The 22,671-nt window shown below is 40.6% G+C and overlaps 4 protein-coding genes across 4 annotated transcripts; all 4 read right to left on the bottom strand.

Annotated features, from left to right (window-relative positions):
• Positions 1-3,328: 3,328 nt before the first annotated feature.
• Positions 3,329-4,258, bottom strand: LOC117750703 (olfactory receptor 6F1-like). The gene has a single exon (XM_034561989.1). The coding sequence runs from the start codon at positions 4,256-4,258 to the stop codon at positions 3,329-3,331; it is 930 nt and encodes a 309-aa protein (XP_034417880.1).
• A 7,002-nt stretch (positions 4,259-11,260) lies between these two features.
• On the bottom strand, positions 11,261-12,190 carry LOC117750624 (olfactory receptor 11H6-like). Its single transcript, XM_034561893.1, has one exon. The coding sequence runs from the start codon at positions 12,188-12,190 to the stop codon at positions 11,261-11,263; it is 930 nt and encodes a 309-aa protein (XP_034417784.1).
• Positions 12,191-16,509: 4,319 nt separating this feature from the next.
• LOC117750596 (olfactory receptor 6C1-like) lies at positions 16,510-17,454 on the bottom strand. The gene has a single exon (XM_034561864.1). It carries the CDS (start codon positions 17,452-17,454, stop codon positions 16,510-16,512), a length of 945 nt encoding a protein of 314 aa, XP_034417755.1.
• A 4,067-nt stretch (positions 17,455-21,521) lies between these two features.
• Positions 21,522-22,448, bottom strand: LOC117750740 (olfactory receptor 10A3-like). The gene has a single exon (XM_034562067.1). It carries the CDS (start codon positions 22,446-22,448, stop codon positions 21,522-21,524), a length of 927 nt encoding a protein of 308 aa, XP_034417958.1.
• Positions 22,449-22,671: the final 223 nt, after the last annotated feature.

Here is a 22,671-nt window from a genome sequence, read left to right as displayed (position 1 = left end):
CATCTCTCCGGGACCCAGAGAACAGACATTACCCAGTTGCAAGAGCAGTTTGCTGACGTCTTCTCTCTCCTGCCAGAACGCACAAACCTCAGAGCACCAGATTGACACCCCTTCGGGCGTGACGTTGCGGTTACGGCCCTACAGGTTACCTGAACACAAAAGAAAAGTGGTTCAGAGGGAATTGGCTGCTATGCTGGAGATGGGGATAATAGAAGAGTCCCACAGTGCCTGGTGTAGTCCCATCCTTCTTGTTGTCAAGAAGGATGGGTCTATACGGTTCTGCGTGGATTATCGCAGGGTGAATGATGTGTCTCGTTTCGATGCTTACCCAATGCCCCGGGTCGACATACTCCTGGACCGACTGGGCACTGCGTATTTCTTTTCGACCCTGGATTAAACCAAGGGCTACTGGCAGATTCCTCTGTCGCCAGAGTCCAAAGCCACTTTTCAATGCCTCATGGACCGGGTGCTGCGTCCGCACACTGTATATGCTGCCGCCTACTTGGATGATGTGATCATCCACAGCACCACCTGGGCGGAGCATGTGCAGCGGGTGGATGCGATGCTGGAGTCCCCGAGGCAGGCGGGGCTCACCGCCAACCCCGGGAAGTCTGCGGTTGGACGGAGGGAGGTACAGTATCTGGGGTACCACATGGGCGCCGGGCAGGTGCGCCCTCAGGTGGACAAGAGTGCCGCCATCGCCTCCTGCCCGCAGCCCAAGACAAAAAAAGAGGTGAGGCAGTTTTTAGGGCTGGCAGTTTACTACAGGCGGTTCATTCCGAATTTTGCAGATTTGACCAGCCCCTTGACTGACCTGATCCGGAAAGGTACCTCAGATCCAGTCCAGTGGACGGAGCAGTGCCAATTGGTGTTCAAGAAGGTAAAACAGGCTCTTTGTGGGGAACCACTCCTTCACACACCTAACTTTTCTCTTCCTTTTACTCTGCAGACTGATGCGTCGAACAGAGGGCTGGGGGCCATTTTGTCCCACCAGGTAGAGGGGGTTGACGGCCCGGTCCTGTATATCAGCCGGAAGCTTTCGGAAAGGGACGCCAGGTACAGCACGTGGAGAAGGAGTGCCTGGCCATCCGGTGGGCTGTCGACTTGCTGCGCCACTACCTCCTGGGGCGCTCTTTCACGCTCTGGTGGGACCACGCACTGCTCCAGTGGCTCCACCGCATGAAAGATACCAATGCCCGGATCACTCGGTGGTATCTGGCTTTACAGCCTTTTAATTTCAAGGTGATCCATAGGCCAGGGACGCAAATGGTTGTGGCCAACTTCCTCTCCAGCTCTCATTGGAGGGGGGGAGGGGGGGAGGGGGGGCGGGGGGGGAGTAGGTTAGGCTGGATGGCACCATGGCCTAAGACGGGGGGTGGAGGTATGTGGCAGCGGGGTGTGGTTAGGCTCAGCTGCAGAGTGGGTGGAGCGGAGGGGGGGGATTCAGGGAACGGTGCCGGCACAGGTCTAATCAGCCTCAGCTGGGGTGAGGGTTAATCAGCCAAGCTGGGGTTAATCTGTGTGTGTGTGTCTGTCTTTCCTCAAAAGGAGCAGTAGCGACGGAGAAGGGAAAGTAAAATATCGAGAAAATCTCTGTAGATTGTTTGGTGTTACACATAATTTATTGTCAGATGCAAAACAATAACAGAGAAGAAAATGTTGGCAGTGGAATAATAATAATCAAGCTCCCTCCAACAATGCTCATTCACATGTGTATATAAGAATAAAATAAAATAATTAGAATTTAAAACAGAGTAGTGTGTAAGTTTAAAAATAGGGATCAATTATGCAAAACTTATTATAAAATATGTACTGTTGGTAGGCAGAGTGCATGACTTTGTAACCTTGCTTGCTGCTGCTACAACCACATTTCCCTATTTATCTATCTATCTAAACTGTGGGGGAGTTATATAGTAAGTATAATAAACAAACATTGTTAAACATAGAAACATGTTTTTGTTGATCCTAAAATGGATGGACCTCATTCAAATGTATTTAAAAAATAAGAAGTTGGGTTCTTTTTCATGTGTTGATAAATGAAATATTGGGTCCTGGATGAGGCACCACAACCAGGAAGCTCCAGTTCAGACGGTTACATTTACAAAAATAGGTTATGCAACTAACATCTTCTGGACAGGTTAATTCAGGTGGTTAAAGTGCACAAGTTTACGTGTGTTTTACTAAATTATATAGAACAATCAGGATGAGGAGCGGGGACATTACAATGAGGAAGGAAAATGGGCTCTTTTTAAACAGATTAAAATGTTTCTAACAATCTCCTTGTTTACAATAAATGCATTAAATGCATGAGCAAATTATAAACATTTTGCACTTTGTTACTCATATAATGAGGTCTGTATTCACCAGATTGGGACTTTCTGCAGATGTTTTCAGGAAAACCGTAACCCAGAGATAACATTAAATTGACTTAGAGATTAAACTCAATGGAAGTTCATTTTCTTTCAAAGTAAACTAAGCCTAAAATGTTGGTCAGTTTGAATCAATATATTAGAGGATTCATCATAGAAGGAATGAGCAGGAATTCTATTATGAAGATGTTTTGAAGGCACTGAGGTAAATCTATGGAGCCAAATCGCATATACATCAAATCAAAAACCTCTACAACTCCAAAAGTGAGTAAAGAAAGTCAAATGGAGAACACTTGTCTGCTAAAAACTTGACCCTGACATATTTGGACCTCACACAAGCTCTAATAAGATGCATATAAGTCAAAATTGTGAAATACCCAGGAGACACATAAATGAACATTGTAAAAAAATGTGCCACCTGTCTCTTCAGATTCTTCTTTCCCAGTGTCACACCTTGAATGCTTAGAGTAAAAAGGGTTACACTGGGCTGAAGCTACAGCCCAACCAAGACCTGTTGTCCCTCTCACCTGCTATTATAACACTTTTGGCAATTACAACAACAATTACAGTGAAGGGAGAGGATGCAAAATATAGATGAATATATTTATTCAGTGCCTTTTTAAATTGAGCATCAACCTTGTGTGTTGGCACGTTTTGTCAAAAAGATAGACTTGAAGAGTAAACCGCTGAAGACCTCCTCAGTTGACACAGCTGAGGCACAAGCCTGCAGGGAGCCAATGCAGACACACAGATAAACATGAGTGTATCGGTTGCGTGAGATCCATGAGGGAATAACATGTGAGACGCTCGCTGACTAGATGGCGATTCAGACCATTGTGGTTTGTATTCATTCAATCAAACATTACAGCCGGGGTCAATGCAGACATCATGATACATCCTCAAACATCACTTTTTTTTGCTTGCTAGAATGAATTAGAGATTAAACTCGGTGGAGGATGTCATTTTCTTTCAAAGTTAATTAAACCTAAAATTCTGTTTCGTATCTTTGTCAGTTTGAATCCATATATTAGAGGATTCATCACAGGAGGAATGAGCAGGAATTCTATAGCGATGAAGTTTTGAATGCTCTGAGGTAAATCTGTGGAGCCAAATCGCAAATACATCAAATCAAAAACTATTACAACAAGGAATGTGACTAAAGAGACTAAATGAGGCACACATGTCTGTATAAACTTTACCCTGTCAACTTTGGACCTCACGCAAGTTCTAATCATATGCATGTAAGTCCAAATTGTGAATAAACCATGACACACATAAATGATAATTATTGCATATGAAAAAATATTACTTGAAACAGTGTCAGTGCCAGGGCAAGTGAGTTTGACAATTACCCAGTTCACACAAAAGAGTTTCGGAATTTTTGAACCACATAAATTTAGTCTTGACGTGAGCACAATGTTGATGGAAAAGATGCAGAAAGGTGTTAGCCAGGAGAAACATATGAGCTGAGAGAGCCTCCTCTTTGTCATGACAGAGTTGTAGTGAAGTGGTCGACATATAGCCAGATATCTGTCGTAGGCCATGACGGCTAGAATAGATAATTCACAGCAGGCAAATGAATACATGACAAAAGCCTGTAAAAGGCATCCTTCATATGAGATCTGTTGAGAGGAAGACAGCAGATCTAAGAGCAGTTTGGGGTAGAAACCTGTGGTCCCATAAAGTCCATTAAAGCAAAAACTGCACAAAAGGATGTACATGGGTTCATGTAGGTTTTGATCCAAGATAACAATCATGATGATAGAGATATTGAAAAACAAGATCATACAGTAATACAGTAAAGTAAGTGAAAAGATAGTAATTCTGTAATTGACTGTCTCATTTAGCCCTGAGAGAATGAAAATTCCTATAACAGAAACATTATCCATGGTGTATAGAGCAAATCATCAGTTTTAAAACAAATATTAAAACAAATACCTGTCCAGTGTCACAACATACATGAAGTGGTTTCAGAGCATTAGGCAGGAAGGTGCCGTGTGCTCTGACTCTGGTCTCCTTCCACCAAACTTATTAATAACAGATCTATGCCTCTCCGACTGTGGTGTCGTCAGACTATGACGACACCACATGTGGGAATTCAAACTTTGATCACTGGTCCAAGAACACGTGAGGATGAGTGATTAAAAACAATTAGTGGACTAATCTCTCCGACATGAAAAAAATTAAATAGGAAATGTATTTATTGGGTCATCTGTCAAATAATCTGCAGCTACATTACAAATGCAAAATATGTATCATATCAAATCCGTCTTCTGATGGTAATACATTTGTTTTGCAGAGGCACACTTATCTCATTGGTTTTGTTCATGTGTATTTTCACCTCTTAACAACATCATAAACATCTGCTTCATTCATTTGCAGCACTTTTAAAGATGTTTTGAGTCGCTTTAAACCCTTAACTTTTTAAGGAACTATTAGCAGTAAAACTGTTAGATGTTCTCTCCATCTCCGCACATGGAAATCAAAGGTCACGGCTCAACACAACTAGAGGCAGTTAAACACTTATTCTGTAGCGATATGACCCTTTAATGTCCACGTCAGCATTTTGACAACAGATAATAAAAGAAAAATGGCATCATTGAAGAGTCCAGTTAAAAAATGAAATCATTTCTTTAACATGACCGTAACAGCAGGTTAGCCCACACACATAGAATCAGACTCACAACCACTCACTTTCAGTATTTACAGATAGGCACATTCACATTAGGCATCAAAGCAGACACAAGTCCACAGCCTCTCAAGTCCAGCAGGGGAAAATACTAAAAATAAATAAACTAAACAAGGTCTCCTGATCCTGGGCTGTTTTAAAAAGGTTTTGGGGCTGATCCGTGTCAGAAATCCAGATCAGATTCTCCCTTTGAATCTTCCTGATAGTGGATGTAACGCTGCTCCGTTATCCCCGTGAGTCTCGGGCAGGCACAAAGAGGGCAACACACTTAATTGAGTTATTGATTCTTTTTATTAGTGACCCGACACTCGTGCTGGTGTCGGGTGACCCCAGCTGAGGCTGATTACACCTCATCCCGGCACCGTTCCCTTAACCACCTCCCCCCGCTGCGTCCCCTCTGCAGCTGAGCCCCCCCCACCAGAGGAGTTGGAGAGGAAGTTGGCCACAACCATCTGCATCCTTGGCCTATGGATCACCTTGAAATTAAAAGGCTGTAAAGCAGGGGTCTCAAACTTAATTTACCTGGGGGCCGCTGGAGGTAGAGTCTGGGTCAGACTGGGCCGCATCAAGTATTCCAAAAAAAAGTACAACTGATCCAATTTTCTCAATCTTTATTAATAACAATTGAACGGTTGAACAGGTTCTTCAGAACATGAACAGTTCTTCAGAACATGAACGATTCTTCAGAACATGAACGGTTCTTTAGAACATAGGCTTCTCTTGTCTATTCCTTCCTCTGACACAGCTGAGCCACATTTGGCTTGAGGGAGGAAGCAGTTGAGACCCTCAGCATGGCTTGAAGATGCTCATCAGTGAGTTTTGACCTGTACTTTGACTTCATGAGTTCATGGTGGAGTAGAGCTTTTCACACAGATATGTGCTCCCAAAAAAGCACATCCTACCGATTGAACATCCTGGAAAGCTCAGGGAAGGTGGGGGGCAATTCTCAAAAAAACAGTCCAAGCTTGTCTGCTCGAGTGGAAAATCTTCCATTGAGTGGAACTCGGGAGCCGGCGGAGTCTCCACAGGAGCTCACAGCATACATACCATATGACTCTGTCTGCCGTCAACGCACCGCCGCAGCCTTCCCCATTAACTTGTTAAACCCTGGCCAATCTGTTCCCAAGATTACGGGGTGCGTAAGGTGGGAGATAACCGCAACCTTTACATTATGCTTCTTGCCCCAATATCTAATTCTCACTGACACTATGGGATACTCCCAAGCGTCCCCATGCACACACCTAATCTTCACCCACAACGCCTCCACCAATGCCCCGGGTTTGTCTCCGCCTGCTCGTGCTGCATGGCCGCAATCCCCGCCAGCATCTGCTCCAGCTTCAGGATCGGCTGGTCGGCATCTCGGCATGCTCCTCCCTGCTGCCTGTCCCACGTTTGGAGCCACTGTAACGCTCCTCTGTTTTCCCCATGAGTCTCGGGCAGGCACAAAGAGGGCAACACACTTAATTGAGTAATCGATCCGTTTTATTAGTGTAACTCGTGCTGGTGTCGGGTGTTTCAGCTCTGTCAACTCTGATTCCCGCCTTCCTCTCCCGTTCTCCAGCTACTCCTGTACTTATCGGGAAGAGACACAAAACACTGATTGACCCCAGCTGGAGCTGATTACACCTCATCCCGGCACAGTTCCCTGAACCACACCCCTGCTCTGTCCCCTCTGCAGCTGAGCCTAACCACGCCCCGCCACCACAGTGGAACTTTACAACAGTGAAATTATATCAATTAAGCTTTTTGGCAAAACGTATTGCATTTCGTAGAGAAAATTTAACAGCACCACATTTTGTTTGCTTATTCTGACAAATAACGTATCATCGTTGAATATGAAAATGATGATAGTAGGAGACTTTGAAGAGTGACAAGACTGGTCGCGGACAGCTGCAGCTCTGCCAGCGGCGGCCCCCGCCGCGCTTACGGGGGTGGCCCTACACCGGATGGATGCTGGGGACGACGCGCAGTCCTTCCTCGACTCGTTGGAAGCAACGTTGGAGGCGTGTGGCTGGCCTGCTGCTGAGTGGGCGGTCCGGCTCCTGCCTCTGCTGGCCGGAGAGGCACAGACAGCAGCCCTCGGGCTTCCCCTGGCAGCAAGGCAGAGATACAGGGACGTGTGCAAGGCCATTATCGACCAGCTGGGGCTGTCTCCGAAGGTCCTCCGACGGAGGTTCTGTGAAGCCAGACTGGGGCCCAAGAACCGGACATTCATGTTCGCGCAGCGACTGAGGGACGCCACCAACAGGTGGCTGCAACCCGGGATTGAGGAGCGCCGCAGGCAGTGGTGGATAAAGTGGTCCTTGAGCAGTTTGCTGACGTCTTCTCTCTCCTGCCAGAACGCACAAACCTCAGAGCACCAGATTGACACTCCTCCGGGCGTGACGTTGCGGTTACGGCCCTACAGGTTACCTGAACACAAAAGAAAAGTGGTTCAGAGGGAATAGGCTGCTATGCTGGAGATGGGGATAATAGAAGAGTCCCACAGTGCCTGGTGTAATCCCATCCTTCTTGTTGTCAAGAAGGATGGGTCTATACGGTTCTGCGTGGATTATCGCAGGGTGAATGATGTGTCACGTTTCGATGCTTACCCAATGCCCCGGGTCGACAAACTCCTGGACCGACTGGGCACTGCGCATTTCTTTTCGACCCTGGATTAAACCAAGGGCTACTGGCAGATTCCTCTGGCGCCAGAGTCCAAAGCCACTTTTCAATGCCTCATGGACCGGGTGCTGCGTCCGCACACTGCATATGCTGCCGCCTACTTGGATGATGTGATCATCCACTGCACCACCTGGGCGGAGCATGTGCAGCGGGTGGGTGCGGTGCTGGAGTCCCCGAGGCAGACGGGGCTCACCGCCAACCCCGGGAAGTCTGCGGTTGGACGGAGGGAGGTACAGTATCTGGGGTACCACATGGGCGCCGGGCAGGTGCGCCTTCAGGTGGACAAGAGTGCCGCCATCGCTTCCTGCCCGCAGCCCAAGACAAAAGAAGAGGTGAGGCAGTTTTTAGGGCTGGCAGTTTTTAGGGCTGGCAGTTTACTACAGGCGGTTCATTCCGAATTTTGCAGATTTGACCAGCCCCTTGACTGACCTGATCTGGAAAGGTACCTCAGATCCAGTCCAGTGGACGGAGCAGTGCCAATTGGTGTCCAAGAAGATAAAACAGGCTCTTTGTGGGGAACCACTCCTTCACACACCTAATTCACGCCTAAGACGGGGGGTGGAAGTATGTGGCAGCGGGGTGTGGTTAGGCTCAGCTGCAGAATGGGTGGAGCGGGGAGGGCGGGGTTCAGGGAACGGTGCCGGCACAGGTCTAATAAGCCTCTGCTGGGGTGAGGGTTAATCAGCCAAGCTGGGGTTAATCTGTGTGTGTGTCTGTCTTTCCTCAAAAGGAGCAGTAGCGACGGAGAAGGGAGAGTGGCAGGAGGCGAGAGTTTGCGTTACAGCTGTGTGTGTGTGTGTGTCTCCTATGGGAATAAAAAGGTTTTGTGAACCCCATTACTCTGTGTGGCGTCCTCTATTCTGTCCGAGACTCACGGGATAACGTGGAAAGCGTTACACTGGTCTATTAAGCAATTTTATATATATGAATTCAATGCCACTTTTTAACCACGTACCCGCCAGCAACACCCGTATTTCATGTTACTTTAAAACGCTAACGCAGATGAACTGCGAATAACGATCATTCCTGATACAACTTGAAAGAGCCATTTTGTTTGTTTTTTGTTTTGTTGGACCTCCCACCACTAGGGGAGTAGGACGGCTGTCAATTAAGACAGGACAATATAATCAAAAGGAACACTAATGCCAGCTGTTCCTAGACTGGCAGGTTTTTGACCGTGTGAAACTAGACAATGTGTGACAAACGAACGGTTGGATTTCTTTCATTTAATGGGAATAGGCAAATGAGTTAGGAAAGGGAATGTATATTTTGGTTCATGTTGGATAACTTACAGAAATTAGAAATAAATAACCTTTCACATTAAAAACTGGACATTGCATCTATTTATTGCACGCGTCGAAACTAAACCTGGATGCAACCATAGTGACCTTTTTTTGATAGTTGTGTAGTGACACCGTTGCCTAACAAATGTGGAAAGTGTCCTAAATTTATGAGGAGTTTGGTGAATATGCGCTCTTTTATGCACTCTTTTCGTTTTTTTCCACATGTGACAAGCTAGCTAACTCAGTTTGAATTAACTTACCTCGACTTCCGTTTTTTTTAATGTGTTTCGCAGGCTGAAGATTTAACTTGTGCCGTAATTTGAAGCAGCTAAAAATTGTAATTGTATATTTCAATGTCATTTTTGACGTGTTTGTTTCCCTTTAGTTAAAATAGCTAACCCGGGAATCGGAAGCGGCTTCAAATAAAACACCAACAAAAGTACATGTACATTTTTACATCAAGAATAGTTTTCCTATTTGAATGAAAACATAATTGACAGAGAAAGATTTGGAGAAAGAAAAACTCAAAATATTCCTTCAATTGATTTTACATTTGATGAAACGTTCTCCAAATGTATTGAAACATTCAGAAATTCAAATAAAACACCAAAAAAATTAGGATTTTTATGAAGGTGAAAAATGGAAAGTGTCCACACATTTCATATAGCTCTCAAAACATTTTTGACGGAAATTGATTCCAATTGTTCCTTTATGTTTCTAGATATATACAATTGATATTTACCACCGTGCAAGTAACTGGGCTTTTTTTGTTTTATTGTACTCTTTTTTTTGTAAGAGTGGCCTCTACAGAAAGAGTTTCTTTGTAATGTTGATTGAAATGCATCAATCAGCCAGAGGCCGCATCATGATGACTAAAATATCGAGAAAATCTCTGTAGATTGTTTGGTGTTACACGTAATTTATTGTCAGATGCAAAACAATAACAGAGAAGAAGTTGTTGGCGGTGGAATAATAATAATCAGGCTCCCTCCAACAATGCTCATTCACATGTGTATATAAGAATACAATAAAATAATTAGAATTTAAGTAGTGTGTAAGTTTAAAAATAGGGATCAATTATGCAAAACTTATTATAAAATATGTACTGTTGGTAGGCAGAGTGCATGACTTTGTAACCTTGCTTGCTGCTGCTAAGAAGTTTTGAAGGCACTGAGGTAAATCTATGGAGCCAAATCGCATATACATCAAATCAAAAACCTCTACAACTCCAAAAGTGAGTAAAGAAGTCAAATGGAGAACACTTGTCTGCTAAAAACTTGACCTTGACATCTTTGGACCTCACACAAGCTCTAATAAGATGCATATAAGTCAAAATTGTGAAATACCCAGGAGACACATAAATGAACATTGTAAAAAAATGTGCCACCTGTCTCTTCAGATTCTTCTTTCCCAGTGTCACACCTTGAATGCTTAGAGTTAAAAGGGTTACACTGGGCTAAAGCTACAGCCCAACCAAGACCTGTTGTCCCTCTCACCTGCTATTATAACACTTTTGGCAATTACAACAACAATTACAGTGAAGGGAGAGGATGCAAAATATAGATGAATATATTTATTCAGTGCCTTTTTAAATTGAGCATCAACCTTGTGTGTTGGCACGTTTTGTCAAAAAGATAGACTTGAAGAGTAAACCGCTGAAGACCTCCTCAGTTGACACAGCTGAGGCACAAGCCTGCAGGGAGCCAATGCAGACACACAGATAAACATGAGTGTATCGGTTGCGTGAGATCCATGAGGGAATAACATGTGAGACGCTCGCTGACTAGATGGCGATTCAGACCATTGTGGTTTGTATTCATTCAATCAAACATTACAGCCGGGATCAATGCAGACACACGTGTCTTAGTTGAACAATAAATAAGTCTTTATGGGTAAAAAATCTAATAGTGTATTCTTAAAAAAAAAAGTGAATAATGTTTGTCTCTTGAAATGTTCGCACTAATTTCTGGTTTACAATAACTTTATTACATCCAGGACCATACATGGAAATATCCAATTGGTCATACATGTTACTTGAAGCATATCAGACATACACATAACTGATTAAACAAAATATGTTGCGTTGTTGGTTGCTCTTCAACGAACACTGAATCCGCCTTGTTAGTCAACATATGAGGGTTGTATTCAGTCATGTCGAGCAGATTGGGACATTCTGCAGACATCATGATACATCTTCAAACATCACTTTTTTTTGCTTGCTAGAATGAATTAGAGATTAAACTCGGTGGAGGATGTCATTTTCTTTCAAAGTTAATTAAACCTAAAATTCTGTTTCGTATCTTTGTCAGTTTGAATCCATATATTAGAGGATTCATCACAGGAGGAATGAGCAGGAATTCTATAGCGATGAAGTTTTGAATGCTCTGAGGTAAATCTGTGGAGCCAAATCGCATATACATCAAATCAAAAAGCATTGCAACAAGGAATGTGACTAAAGAGACTAAATGAGGCACACATGTCTGCATAAACTTGACCCTGTCATCTTTGGACCTCAGACAAGTTCTAATCATATGCATGTAAGTCCAAATTATGAAAAACCCATGAGCCAAATAAATGAACATTGTAAAATATGCAGCTATGTTGTTTGAAAAGGTATCAACGTCATAGCAGGTCAGTTTAACAATTACCCAGTTCACACAAAAGAGTCTGTCAATTTTTGAACCACATAAATTTAGTCTTGACGTGAGCACAATGTTGATGGAAAAGATGCAGAAAGGTGTTAGCCAGGAGAAACATATGAGCTGAGAGAGCCTCCTCTTTGTCATGACAGAGTTGTAGTGAAGTGGTCGACATATAGCCAGATATCTGTCGTAGGCCATGACGGCTAGAATAGATAATTCACAGCAGGCAAATGAATACATGACAAAAGCCTGTAAAAGGCATCCTTCATATGAGATCTGTTGAGAGGAAGACAGCAGATCTAAGAGCAGTTTGGGGTAGAAACCTGTGGTCCCATAAAGTCCATTAAAGCAAAAACTGCACAAAAGGATGTACATGGGTTCATGTAGGTTTTGATCGAGGATAACGATCATGATGATAGAGATATTGAAAAACAAGATCATACAGTAATACATTAAAGAGAATGTCAATATAGTTATTCTGTAATTGTATGTCTCATTTAGCCCTGAGAGAATGAAAATTCTTACAACAGAAACATTATCCATGATTAGATTTTTCTCAATTGTCCCACCTGTCTCTTCAAATTCAACTTTCCCAACATGAATGCTTAAAGTATAAAAAGGGTTACACTGGGCTGAAGCTACAGCCCAACCAAAACCTGTTGTCCCTCTCCCCTGCTATTATAACACCTTTGGCAACAACAACAATTAGCACTGGGAATTAAAACTCACAGCTAACAAAGATAATGTAGGCATGATCCAAACAAGCACATGTGTCTGTGTTTCTGATTGTATTACCAGCCATTATTATTTTTATATCAAGTCAGTGTGTCAATATAATTTTGGTTGAATTGATGCCTGATGGAGAACGTAAACTGTAGAATGGTTCTATTCGTATCATCCACAGGAAGAAAAAAAAGTGTTTTCTGGCTATTCAGAACAGGAACATTGGGGTGTGGACTTATTTGAGATTGGGTCCTTTGCATTTAAAGAATTTAATTGAAAGTTTCCATGTTGGTGGTTTTTGTTTTTAACATTACCAAAAAACGCAGCAAAAGTTAATGTGCACAAATTCATATTTTGTGTTGCATTATTATGTTATGGAACTTTGGTGCTTCATTTAGGTTATTTGTTTGGCTCAGCCTCCTTTCTCCTGGTCTCAAAAGATTAAACACAAAAAATATCCTTTCTAAAAAAAACATTTGTTTCCCACTGTTGACTACAATACATTTCTTTTTCCAAATTAAGGTCCTCTGATGGTCCACCGGCAGATAAGAGACTTGGCCTGTCTGTTGTGTGAGTTTGTTTTATTGTAAGAAAGTCAAATAGATGCTAACCTTTAGTTCAATTGTTCAAAATGTAAACATGTTATTTACAGTAGAACAGTATTTTTTCATTCTTGGTGTTGTTCAATATCCGTTTTTAGAGTTTGTTTTCCTGCATCAAAAAGAGGCAGATTTTTTTAAACAAGACATTAGATACAAACAATAAAAATGTATTTTGCTTGAGACATTCGTAAGGAATGTAAAACTGGCACAAACTGTTTGCTCCAGATGACAGGGGAAAAGTAGGTTTTAGTGTCAGATGATCACACCCAAAAAAGGAGTAATGTGGTGTGATGTGAACACACACACACTTGCATTTACCAACAAAATTCAACTTTTGACTCACTTCTTCATTCAACTTAATAACTTACTAAATGTATACATGTAAGATTTACAATCAGTGGCCATAATGGTCACCAAGGCCCCAAGGTTTGTTTTTTTAGCAAATCCGCACACAAAATCAATTACATTACAACACAATTTGTGAAAATGTTGAGGCCAGAATTAATTCTTACTTCTGACTAAATGAGTTGACCTGTCCAGCAGTTGAATATTGTATAATGTCATTTGTATTGGTGGCATTTATTTGAAGGTTTGCCTAATTTTTTACGTATAAATAGTGTTTATTTATAATATTAGTATACAAGCCCTAGTTTTACAGACAACACACTATCTTTTGGAAGTTGACACCACTGTGGACAAATCATATATCCCAACTAATTTACACAGCTGTCATTGGGCAAGATATATTTCAAATATCCTTAATTTTACATCTGAGCCTACCTTTATTTCTATTGAAATATATACATGTTTAACGATTATGATATACATGTTGTTGTTGATTGCACAAATGGGCATCACCATGAACAACACACACATAGTACTAGTTTAGGGACTTAAAAAATGGTAAAATTTCTTATTTGTGTCATTTTCAAACCACACATGACGGGATTTAGGAATATGGAGAAATTCTATTGCCATTAAATTCTGGCCACTTTGTTTTAACTGTTTTGAGCCAAATCGCATGTACAACAAATCAAACATTAAACACAGAAAAAGTAAGTAAACAGAATAAATGTGGAAAACGTGTCTGCATAAACTTTGTCCTTTTCTCTTTGGATTTTAAGCTTGTTTTTATCAGGTTAACATAAGACTAAATAATGAAGAATAAATGGCCAGTATAAAAAGTATAGTTAAAAGCTGGAATCGCAATATGTACTATGGAGGCAGAACAAGCAAGTTTATTAATCAATCAATTTACACTGTAGATCTTTGGTATATGTGAGCTGCATAACCTCAATCTTGATGTTGTTACTGTACCCATGAAAACCAAATAAAAGGGTATAAGCCTTGTGTAAAACATAAGAGATGTATTAAACGAGAGATAGAGATATCTATATATATATATATATATATATATATATATATATATATATATATATAGATGCAAAAAGGTCATAATGTCGTTGTTACGTCCCCTTCTCGGTCTAGGGGAGACGAACACATGGCAGTCAAAGAATAAGTGAAAAGAAGCCAAAAAGGAGGAGTAACGGTTACAAAATAATATTTATTGTGCCTCGGTTTAAACAAACAACACAAAAGTTCTACTAAGTGGGAGAGGTTGGGACAGTTGTGGTTGTGCCAAACAAAAGAAATCAAGATAACAAAACTAGGCCTGGCTAACTACCTCTAAGAAAGAAACAAACAAAATGGCTTCACCTGCTTATCTAATAAAAGTCCATCAAAACAATACAGAGGCAGCACCAACCAATAGTCTAATGTTTTAGACACAAAGTACCTATGTGAGTGCACAAATGTACAGGGTACCCCAAACGTACCTACTGTCCTCAACCTCCCACCACAAACGTGCACCTCTAGCAGTGTCAGTGGATACATAAAAACAAAAGACACTCCTGAACTCTTCAGGCCTTCTCCCTTTTATAACGGCCCACTCAGCTGATTGGCTAGCTGGCCTTCTGGAACCCAGGTGCAGCCGGGTTGGCCTGTACAGGTGGCTACTGATGGGCACCTGAAAAGGAAAACATGGAGGGAGAGGAAAACACAACACTAACACGTAACACCCTCACCCATATAAGCTCAAACATAATGTTTGAAACTACATGGCACGAAAAGACACAAACTCACAAATAAGTTTTATAATATCAGTACTCTGGTCAACAGGGAGATGAGACAAGTAGTGGGGCAATTGAGACAATACTTCAGTGTTGCTTAGTCTGGCCCCCTGTGTTGTAGCATTTCGCATCACCAACCCATCTTCATCACCATCGACAGGAGAGCTCACCGTGGAAATGGCTGCCACAGGTGAGACAGTCGTTGACTCCTGGGTCTCGGGTGACCCTAGGTGAACTTTGCTCAAGTGGTACAGTTTCATCATGTTCACATGGCACACTCTATTCTTTCGCCTGCGGTCCGGAGTTTAAATAACATAATTTGTCTCACTGAGCTTCTTCTCCACAACATAAGGACCTGAAAACTTAGAAGAGAGGGCAGAACCAGGTACAGGCAAAATAATCAAAACTCTGTCACCTGGCTTAAACAAATGTGTGACTGCGCGTTGGTCATATCTCTTCTTCATCCTTGCCTGGGAAGAGGTCAGGGACTCCCTAGCTAAAGAACAATCTAGGTGGAGGCGCTCTCTGAGCTTGTTGACGTAGTCAGGAATACTTCGGACCTTCTTCTTGGGTAGTTGTTCTTTAAGAACTTTCAAAGGACCGCTAACTTCATGTCCAAAGACCAACTCTGCAGGACTGAAACCTAGGGACTCCTGTATAGCTTCGTGGGTAGCGAACATAACTAGTGGCACACTAGAGAACTACAAACCAGTTCTCTTCCCCTCAACAACTCATCGTACATGCTTAAATATTGCCTCACATCTAAAGTTTGTTTTATTAAGTCTGAGTCGCATTTTGTGATAATTTAAAAAAAATTCAAGCAAAGGTAACCAGTGCTCCTTATGGACGAACAACATGTTCACACACGGATCTCCTATGAGAGAAACAACACTATTTTACAAGATAAATAAATCACTGCTTTAGATATTTCGGTACAGTTACTTCAGATTGCTTTCGAATGTTGTGTACAACAGCTACTACTTGACAAATGCTCCCCAAATAAACAGCCACCCTTTTCTACAAATTCTGTTTGTGTGCGCTGCTTTTTCCTTTTTCACTTGCTGTTTGTTTGTTTGTTGTCTGTTGTGCACTGTGGACTGCATCTATGGTTGTCTGTTGCTTTTGGGGGCAAATGAGTTTCCCCACTCGGGATTAGTAACATTTCCTAATCTAATCTACGCATCCAAATTAACACACCTATGTCAAACAAGTCATTATTTTATGATGAGATACAAATTTATTGAAAGACACATACGATTGAAGAAACATTTAAAATATGATTGTAAATTGGCACTTTTGTACTGTATATGTCACATTGACTAAGGATTAACAATGTTATTAGACATATTGGGTATTTCTCCCAAATGACACACGTATACAAACAGAAGTATCCTTTCTGCAGACCAACTCATGACTTGATTCTAAAAAAGACATTTTTACTGCACATAATATTTTGAATCCTGTTTCTTATTTGTGTTAATTTTAAACCATAAATCAGGGGGTTGACAATTGGAGGAACAATGAGAAATTCCATCGCCATGAAATTCTGGGCACCTTGTAATAAGTCTTTTGAACCAAATCGCATGTACAACAAATCAAAAAGCAAAGAAACAAATACTACCATTAAAGAGAATAAATGTGGTACACATGTCTGCATGAATTTATTCATGTTCTCTTTGGATTTGAGGCTTGTTCTGATGATGTATATGTAAGACCAGCAAACAAACATACAATGGCCAAAATAAAAAGTATAATTAAAAGCTGGAATAACAATTGTTGCCACAGAGGTAGAACAAGCAAGTCTAGAAATTAACCAATTAACACAGTAGATCTTTGGTATGTGTGAGCCACATAACCTTGATGTTGCTGTTGTTGCTGTGCTCATGAGTATCAAATAAAAGGGTATAAGCCAAGCAAAGAACACAAAAACACAAACTCTCTGTTTGGTCATCACAGAGTGGTACACCAGAGGGCGACATATAGCCACATATCTGTCGTAGGCCATGAGCACTAGAAGAGAGAAATCAGCACAAGCTGAAGAGTGCAACACAAAACCCTGCAGAATACATCCAGCATAAGAGATGATGTGAGTGGTAGAGAGAAGATTCATGAGGAATTTGGGGTAAAAGCCTGCTGTCCCATAAAGTCCATTGATGCACAGGTTACAGAGAAAGATATACATGGGCTCATGGAGCTTTTTGTCCACAATGACTGTCACAATAATAGTCAAGTTTACCAGCCAAATCACACAGTAACACAATAAAGTCAGAGCAAAAAGAACAACTCTGTAGTGTGTTGTCCCACTTAAACCTGACAGAGTAAATATAGTTATTACTGAAAAATTATCCATCATAGCATGTTATAGATTTCTCGTATTAATACTGAACAGAGAGAAATTGCAATTGTTCGACCTAAACCGTGGAAGGAAAAGAAGTGCATCCTCTTCTGTGCCCACCCAACGCTGAACATGATGTGTACCCAGTTGTTTATACTCTCTAATGGCAATAACTCTCAATGACGTTGTTAACATGAACGTCCAATCAGGGATGTGGCAGATCTGCCTGGCAATTCTTTCCAAATCAAATATTCTTTTCCAACAACATCTTTTCACCAAATAGTGTGTTGCGTTGTCTACTTAATCCTTAGAACGGTATGTAGAATTTTGGAAGACTTATGAGTATATTCGGCCTTCTCTCTTTCGGGGATGTAAAATGAGCTATAGCTTGCAGCCTTTTCAAAATGCAGTAAATGTCCTGTAACTCAAAAATGTTTCCTTGACATGTTGTTGCTGTTTAACTTCACTCTGTGTAACTTTGTCCATGTCAACTTTAGCCTTGTTTGGCTCAGAGGCAGAGTTTAATTTCCTCAGGATCAAGATCAAGTATACATGGTGGGATGCAGAATGTGTAAATCACACTCTTTTTTTCAATTTATAATAACCAAAACTAGTTATATTAGATATTTGGGAATTTAAATCTACGAGCTATCAATGTGTGTTGTTTTGGCGGCCCCTGTGGACCAAAGTGGTACTGTGTTTGAGCAGAGCGCCTTCAGGAAACCTCACATTTTACTGCAGCGGGGTCTGTCAGTCTGTCCCACTCAGTCCTGGTTCTGGTTCTCCAGTGACTCTCGCTCCAGCAATGCCGTCTGGGCGTCCAGCAGCATGGTGTTGGTATCGGCTCCCAGTAGGCATTGAGGGGAAGCTCTGCTCCTGGACTACTCTGATAAATATTGTAGAAGCTGGTATACTTGATCTTTGTTGTGAAAGTGGGTACATTTGATTTGTATGGCCTTTCGTATACTTCACCTTTTTAAAATATAATTTTAGTAACTGCATTTCAGTGCTCTTGGGTCATATTTCTCTCGCCCTTCCCATGTGAAAATGTGTCTACACTTACGCCAATTTGACGATTCTGAACTACAAACCTCCTCGTTTCCAGGTGACAAGGTGTGTGTTTTGAAGGAATAGTATTTGAGACGATATCAACGGAAAATCCATTCAGTACATATAGCCACAGTGCATGTGATAGCAAATTTATGACAACTGAATTACAGTCTGTAAACAAATACAAATGAATTTCTTACCGTACAAATATATAGAATAATGCTATATGATAAGGCCATGAATTGTATTGTTCTCAAAATATTTCATAGCTAATAATGTAACACTTTCCTCATTCTTACTCGACCTGAGGTCCTAAAAAATAAAATGCAGATATGTGTCATGTGCATGCAAAGTAAGGTTAACTGTGGTGTTGTAAAGTATACCATGTATTAAAGATTCCTATTATTTTATATTTCATTTCATTTATTTAAGACCTCTATTTATTTATTCATGTTTTGTTTATTCAGAATCAGTACCAGCTTTATTGGCCATGTATGTGTGCACATACATGGAATTTGGGGACATGTTCAGATATTTACAGCTAAGACATTTCTTTGATACAGAAATTAAGAAACACACTATATGTACAACTGAAATGGGAAGTAGAACTGAACATTAAACTGTGGAAGAGTGATTGGCGTTCCATGTGTAGAACGCAACACACTTCCACCAGCTCTAGAAGATGGAAGGAATTTGGTTGGAAGGACTTAATCTGCTTTTTCATTAAACCCCACACCATGCTGTAGAGATTGTGGGCAGATGAATGCCAACCACTCACACATTTTCTGGACACATCTGGGACAAAGTTATTCAGACTCTGGAGGAGATCCTATGCTACAAGATTCCCAGGGACCCACGGTTTGTGTACCTGGGACTGATACCTGCCGACTGAATTCAAAAGAAGGACATCTACCCCTTTAAAATCCTGATACTCACAAGTAAAAAGGCCATCACAATGCTGGTTGAAAAGTGACCCTCCAAGCCCAGGACAGTGGCTGGACATTGTAGAGGAAATATACTCTATGGAAAAATTGACTCTTTTTCTAAGGATCAAGCAGGATCCCATAAACAACGCTGGGGGAAATGGTCTGTATACAAAGGAAAAGATGACTAATGTTCTCAGCTGATGGATCAAAAATTGTAAAGAGCGATTGGTGACCCCGTATTAATTTACTTCTTTTTTTCTCCTCTTTTTGTCATTTATGATGTTTTGTCGCGTTTGTTCAGTGAAACTGAAAAAAAATCAAAAGATTAATAAATCCAAAGTAAAAAAAAAAAAGTTTTCCTGTGTTACGGTGCACTTTTTTTTGGTTACGGCAGGGGTGATTGGTTAAGGTTGGCCCATGAGTAGTTAGGGTCAGGATAGCCCATTGGTCAGGGCATAGGACCCAAACAAATCCGTTACCAGTACCTCGGCTAGTGTGTTGGCCAGTCCTATGTTGCTCGGGCAGCTCTTGCTGAGAAGAAAAAAAAAGGCCTCTCAGTGTGAAAAAATAAGGCCTCTCAGTGTGATCAAGCCCCTTTATGCTCTTTATGTTGATTTAATAGTTGTACCAATGAATAAAGTTGGACAGTGATAACATAACAAGTCTTCCACACATTCTCTCTCCCGACAACTCCTGTGAATAGCGAGTGGCAAATGAGCCACATGACAACATTCATATTGTAGCCTGATCAAAATATGTGCAGTTATTTAATGTAAATGAGAAGGGAGATTTCTGGAAGTATTTACTTAAAGTATCATATAAATGTTGGAAATGTAACTAAGAAATGGACACTTTTCTCCACGCAATGTGGGAGTGCTCCAATGAGTTGCCTTTTTGGAAGGTTGAACTGAAGAACCTAGAAGGGTGGCTCAAATGACCTTTGAACAGGTTTCATGGTGTATTATTATTATTATTATTATAAGGAATCTGCAGGCCCCTTTTGAGTTCCTGATGCTGGGAGAAAATGTACTCTTTAAGTGAAATTCCTAAGGTGGCATTGTTGTGCTAGGACTAATAAAGCTACTGAACTCAAACTATCCCCTAGTCCCGCCACACCAGGGTAAAGAACAACCAAGCATGGAAAAATCTGATGCTTACATTACAAATTAGAGCGGTTGAGTACTTGTGGACAGGATTTGTGTGTATAGGAAAATGCAGGCTTGTGTATATGGATTTACATGTAAAAGATCATTAAAGGGGTGTAGTTGCTTTTATGTTAAGTTGTGATTGTATCTTTTATTTATGTTTTTATTTTTTTATTTCCTGTAATTATTATTATTATTTATTTATTATTTATTATTGTCTAACTTCTGTATCTATGGATAATGTTAATATATCTAAAATGAATACAAATGTAAGTGACAAAAAGAATTAGCATCTTTGTCCCCTTAATCCTTCAGTCAATATGTAGCATTTATTAAGCAAGGCATTCATATGGAAATTGAGTTTATTCAGCCATCTTTCTTTTGTGGTGTAAAATGTGCTAAAATGCAGATACATTTCCTCAAGATTAAGAACAACTGTACATATATGAGATGCAAAACGTCCCCCCTATTCATTCAAAGTCCTTACAGCAGCTTCCACTTGACTAATCACACTCTTTCTTTTCAATTTATAATAACCACAAATATTCATTGTTGATTTTAGTGAGTTGAAACATATCTGTTTCTTATATATGCAATTATACAAACAAGAACACTCAAATGCACGTTGTCTTTTGTACTGTAGAGGCCTATAATTTCTTTAGAATTAATTAGACTACTCTCATAATTGTGGAAGCTGGTATACTTGTACTGGTGTCTGTTGCTGTGAGACCAGGTCAATATATTTCAAACTGTTTATGGCCTTTTCTCAACTTAACCATGAACTTTTTTAAAGCCCAACCATGATGTATTTTCAATTAACCTGGTTATTCGTAGTATACGAAAGTTAATTTAAACTCAAGATACTTTCTCTTTTCACTTAGAAATTAATCTTTTATATGTGGTTTATTCAACATTCACACAATCATTGCAGACTAATTAAAGTTTGACATGAATTATTTTTAGTCTAAGATTTTAAGCATAATATCTTGAAAATGTGTTTTCTAATCTCTGGCAATTTAAGGCCATACACAATGGGATTCAGAACTGGAGGAATGACAATAAATGCTAGTGACAAAAACACAGCAGCAAATGGATTTGTTTCTTCAAGATTTTGTCGGCTCAGTGCAGTATCACTAAATGATGTGACTGAATAAATCACAAATGAAATAACATGAGGAAGACAACTTCGTAATACTTTTCCCGAGACCTCTGATGACTTTTTCCAACATGCAAGCACAATTCTCAGATAAGTGTACAAGATAAATCCAAAGGGAAGGAATGCAATAATTATGGCCCCAAACAAAGCACCAACATTGTTAACAGCAGTAGTAACACATGATAATTTGACAATATTCCAACTGGCACAGTATACCTTTTGTATGTTGTTACCACACAGAGAAAGCCTGACAACAGTATGAATGCTTACTGTAAGGTTACAGGCTGGACAAACCCAAGCAAAAACAATCAATGTGTAGACTACTTTAAAGGTCATCTTTCTATGATAGTGTAAAGGAAGACATACAGCAACATATCGATCATATGCCATAATGCTGAGAATTGTTAATTCATAGGAAGCATATGTGTAAATAATATAAATCTGAGTGAAACAAGCAGGACGAGAGATTAAATGAGTATCAGAAAGAAGGTCCATGAGAAATCTGGGAAATAAAGCAGTAGAACCATACAGAGAGTTGACTGATAGAAATGCAATGAAAATATACATAGGCTCATGGAGTGTTCTGTCCCGCGATATTATCAACATCATGGCAAGATTTGTACACACAATAAAGCTATAGAGCAGGAGGGAAAAAATGAAGGCTGGATAACGGTAGTACCCAATGTTCATGAACATGGTTAGGTTAAAATATAAAGAGTCGGTTCTGTTTTCCATTTTCTAAATCAAAAGGTCCCCCTGTTTCAAGAGAAAAAAGTCAGTATTTGTGTCTAATTTGTGTATAACCTCTTATCACAAAAAAAGGCAGCTTCATTAAACATCTTTTTACACCTGTTTAGTAATCTATATTTAGTCTTGGTTTAGGCGAGCTCTCGACAGATAAATTACCAATGTGTGTTCTGGGAGATGTCCACCGTCTTTTATCTTGTCTAGCAAAGTT

The sequence above is a fragment of the Cyclopterus lumpus genome, chromosome 21 (assembly GCF_009769545.1).
Source record: "Cyclopterus lumpus isolate fCycLum1 chromosome 21, fCycLum1.pri, whole genome shotgun sequence".
Lineage (NCBI taxonomy): Eukaryota > Metazoa > Chordata > Actinopteri > Perciformes > Cyclopteridae > Cyclopterus > Cyclopterus lumpus.
This window is presented reverse-complemented; position numbering and strand designations above follow the sequence as displayed.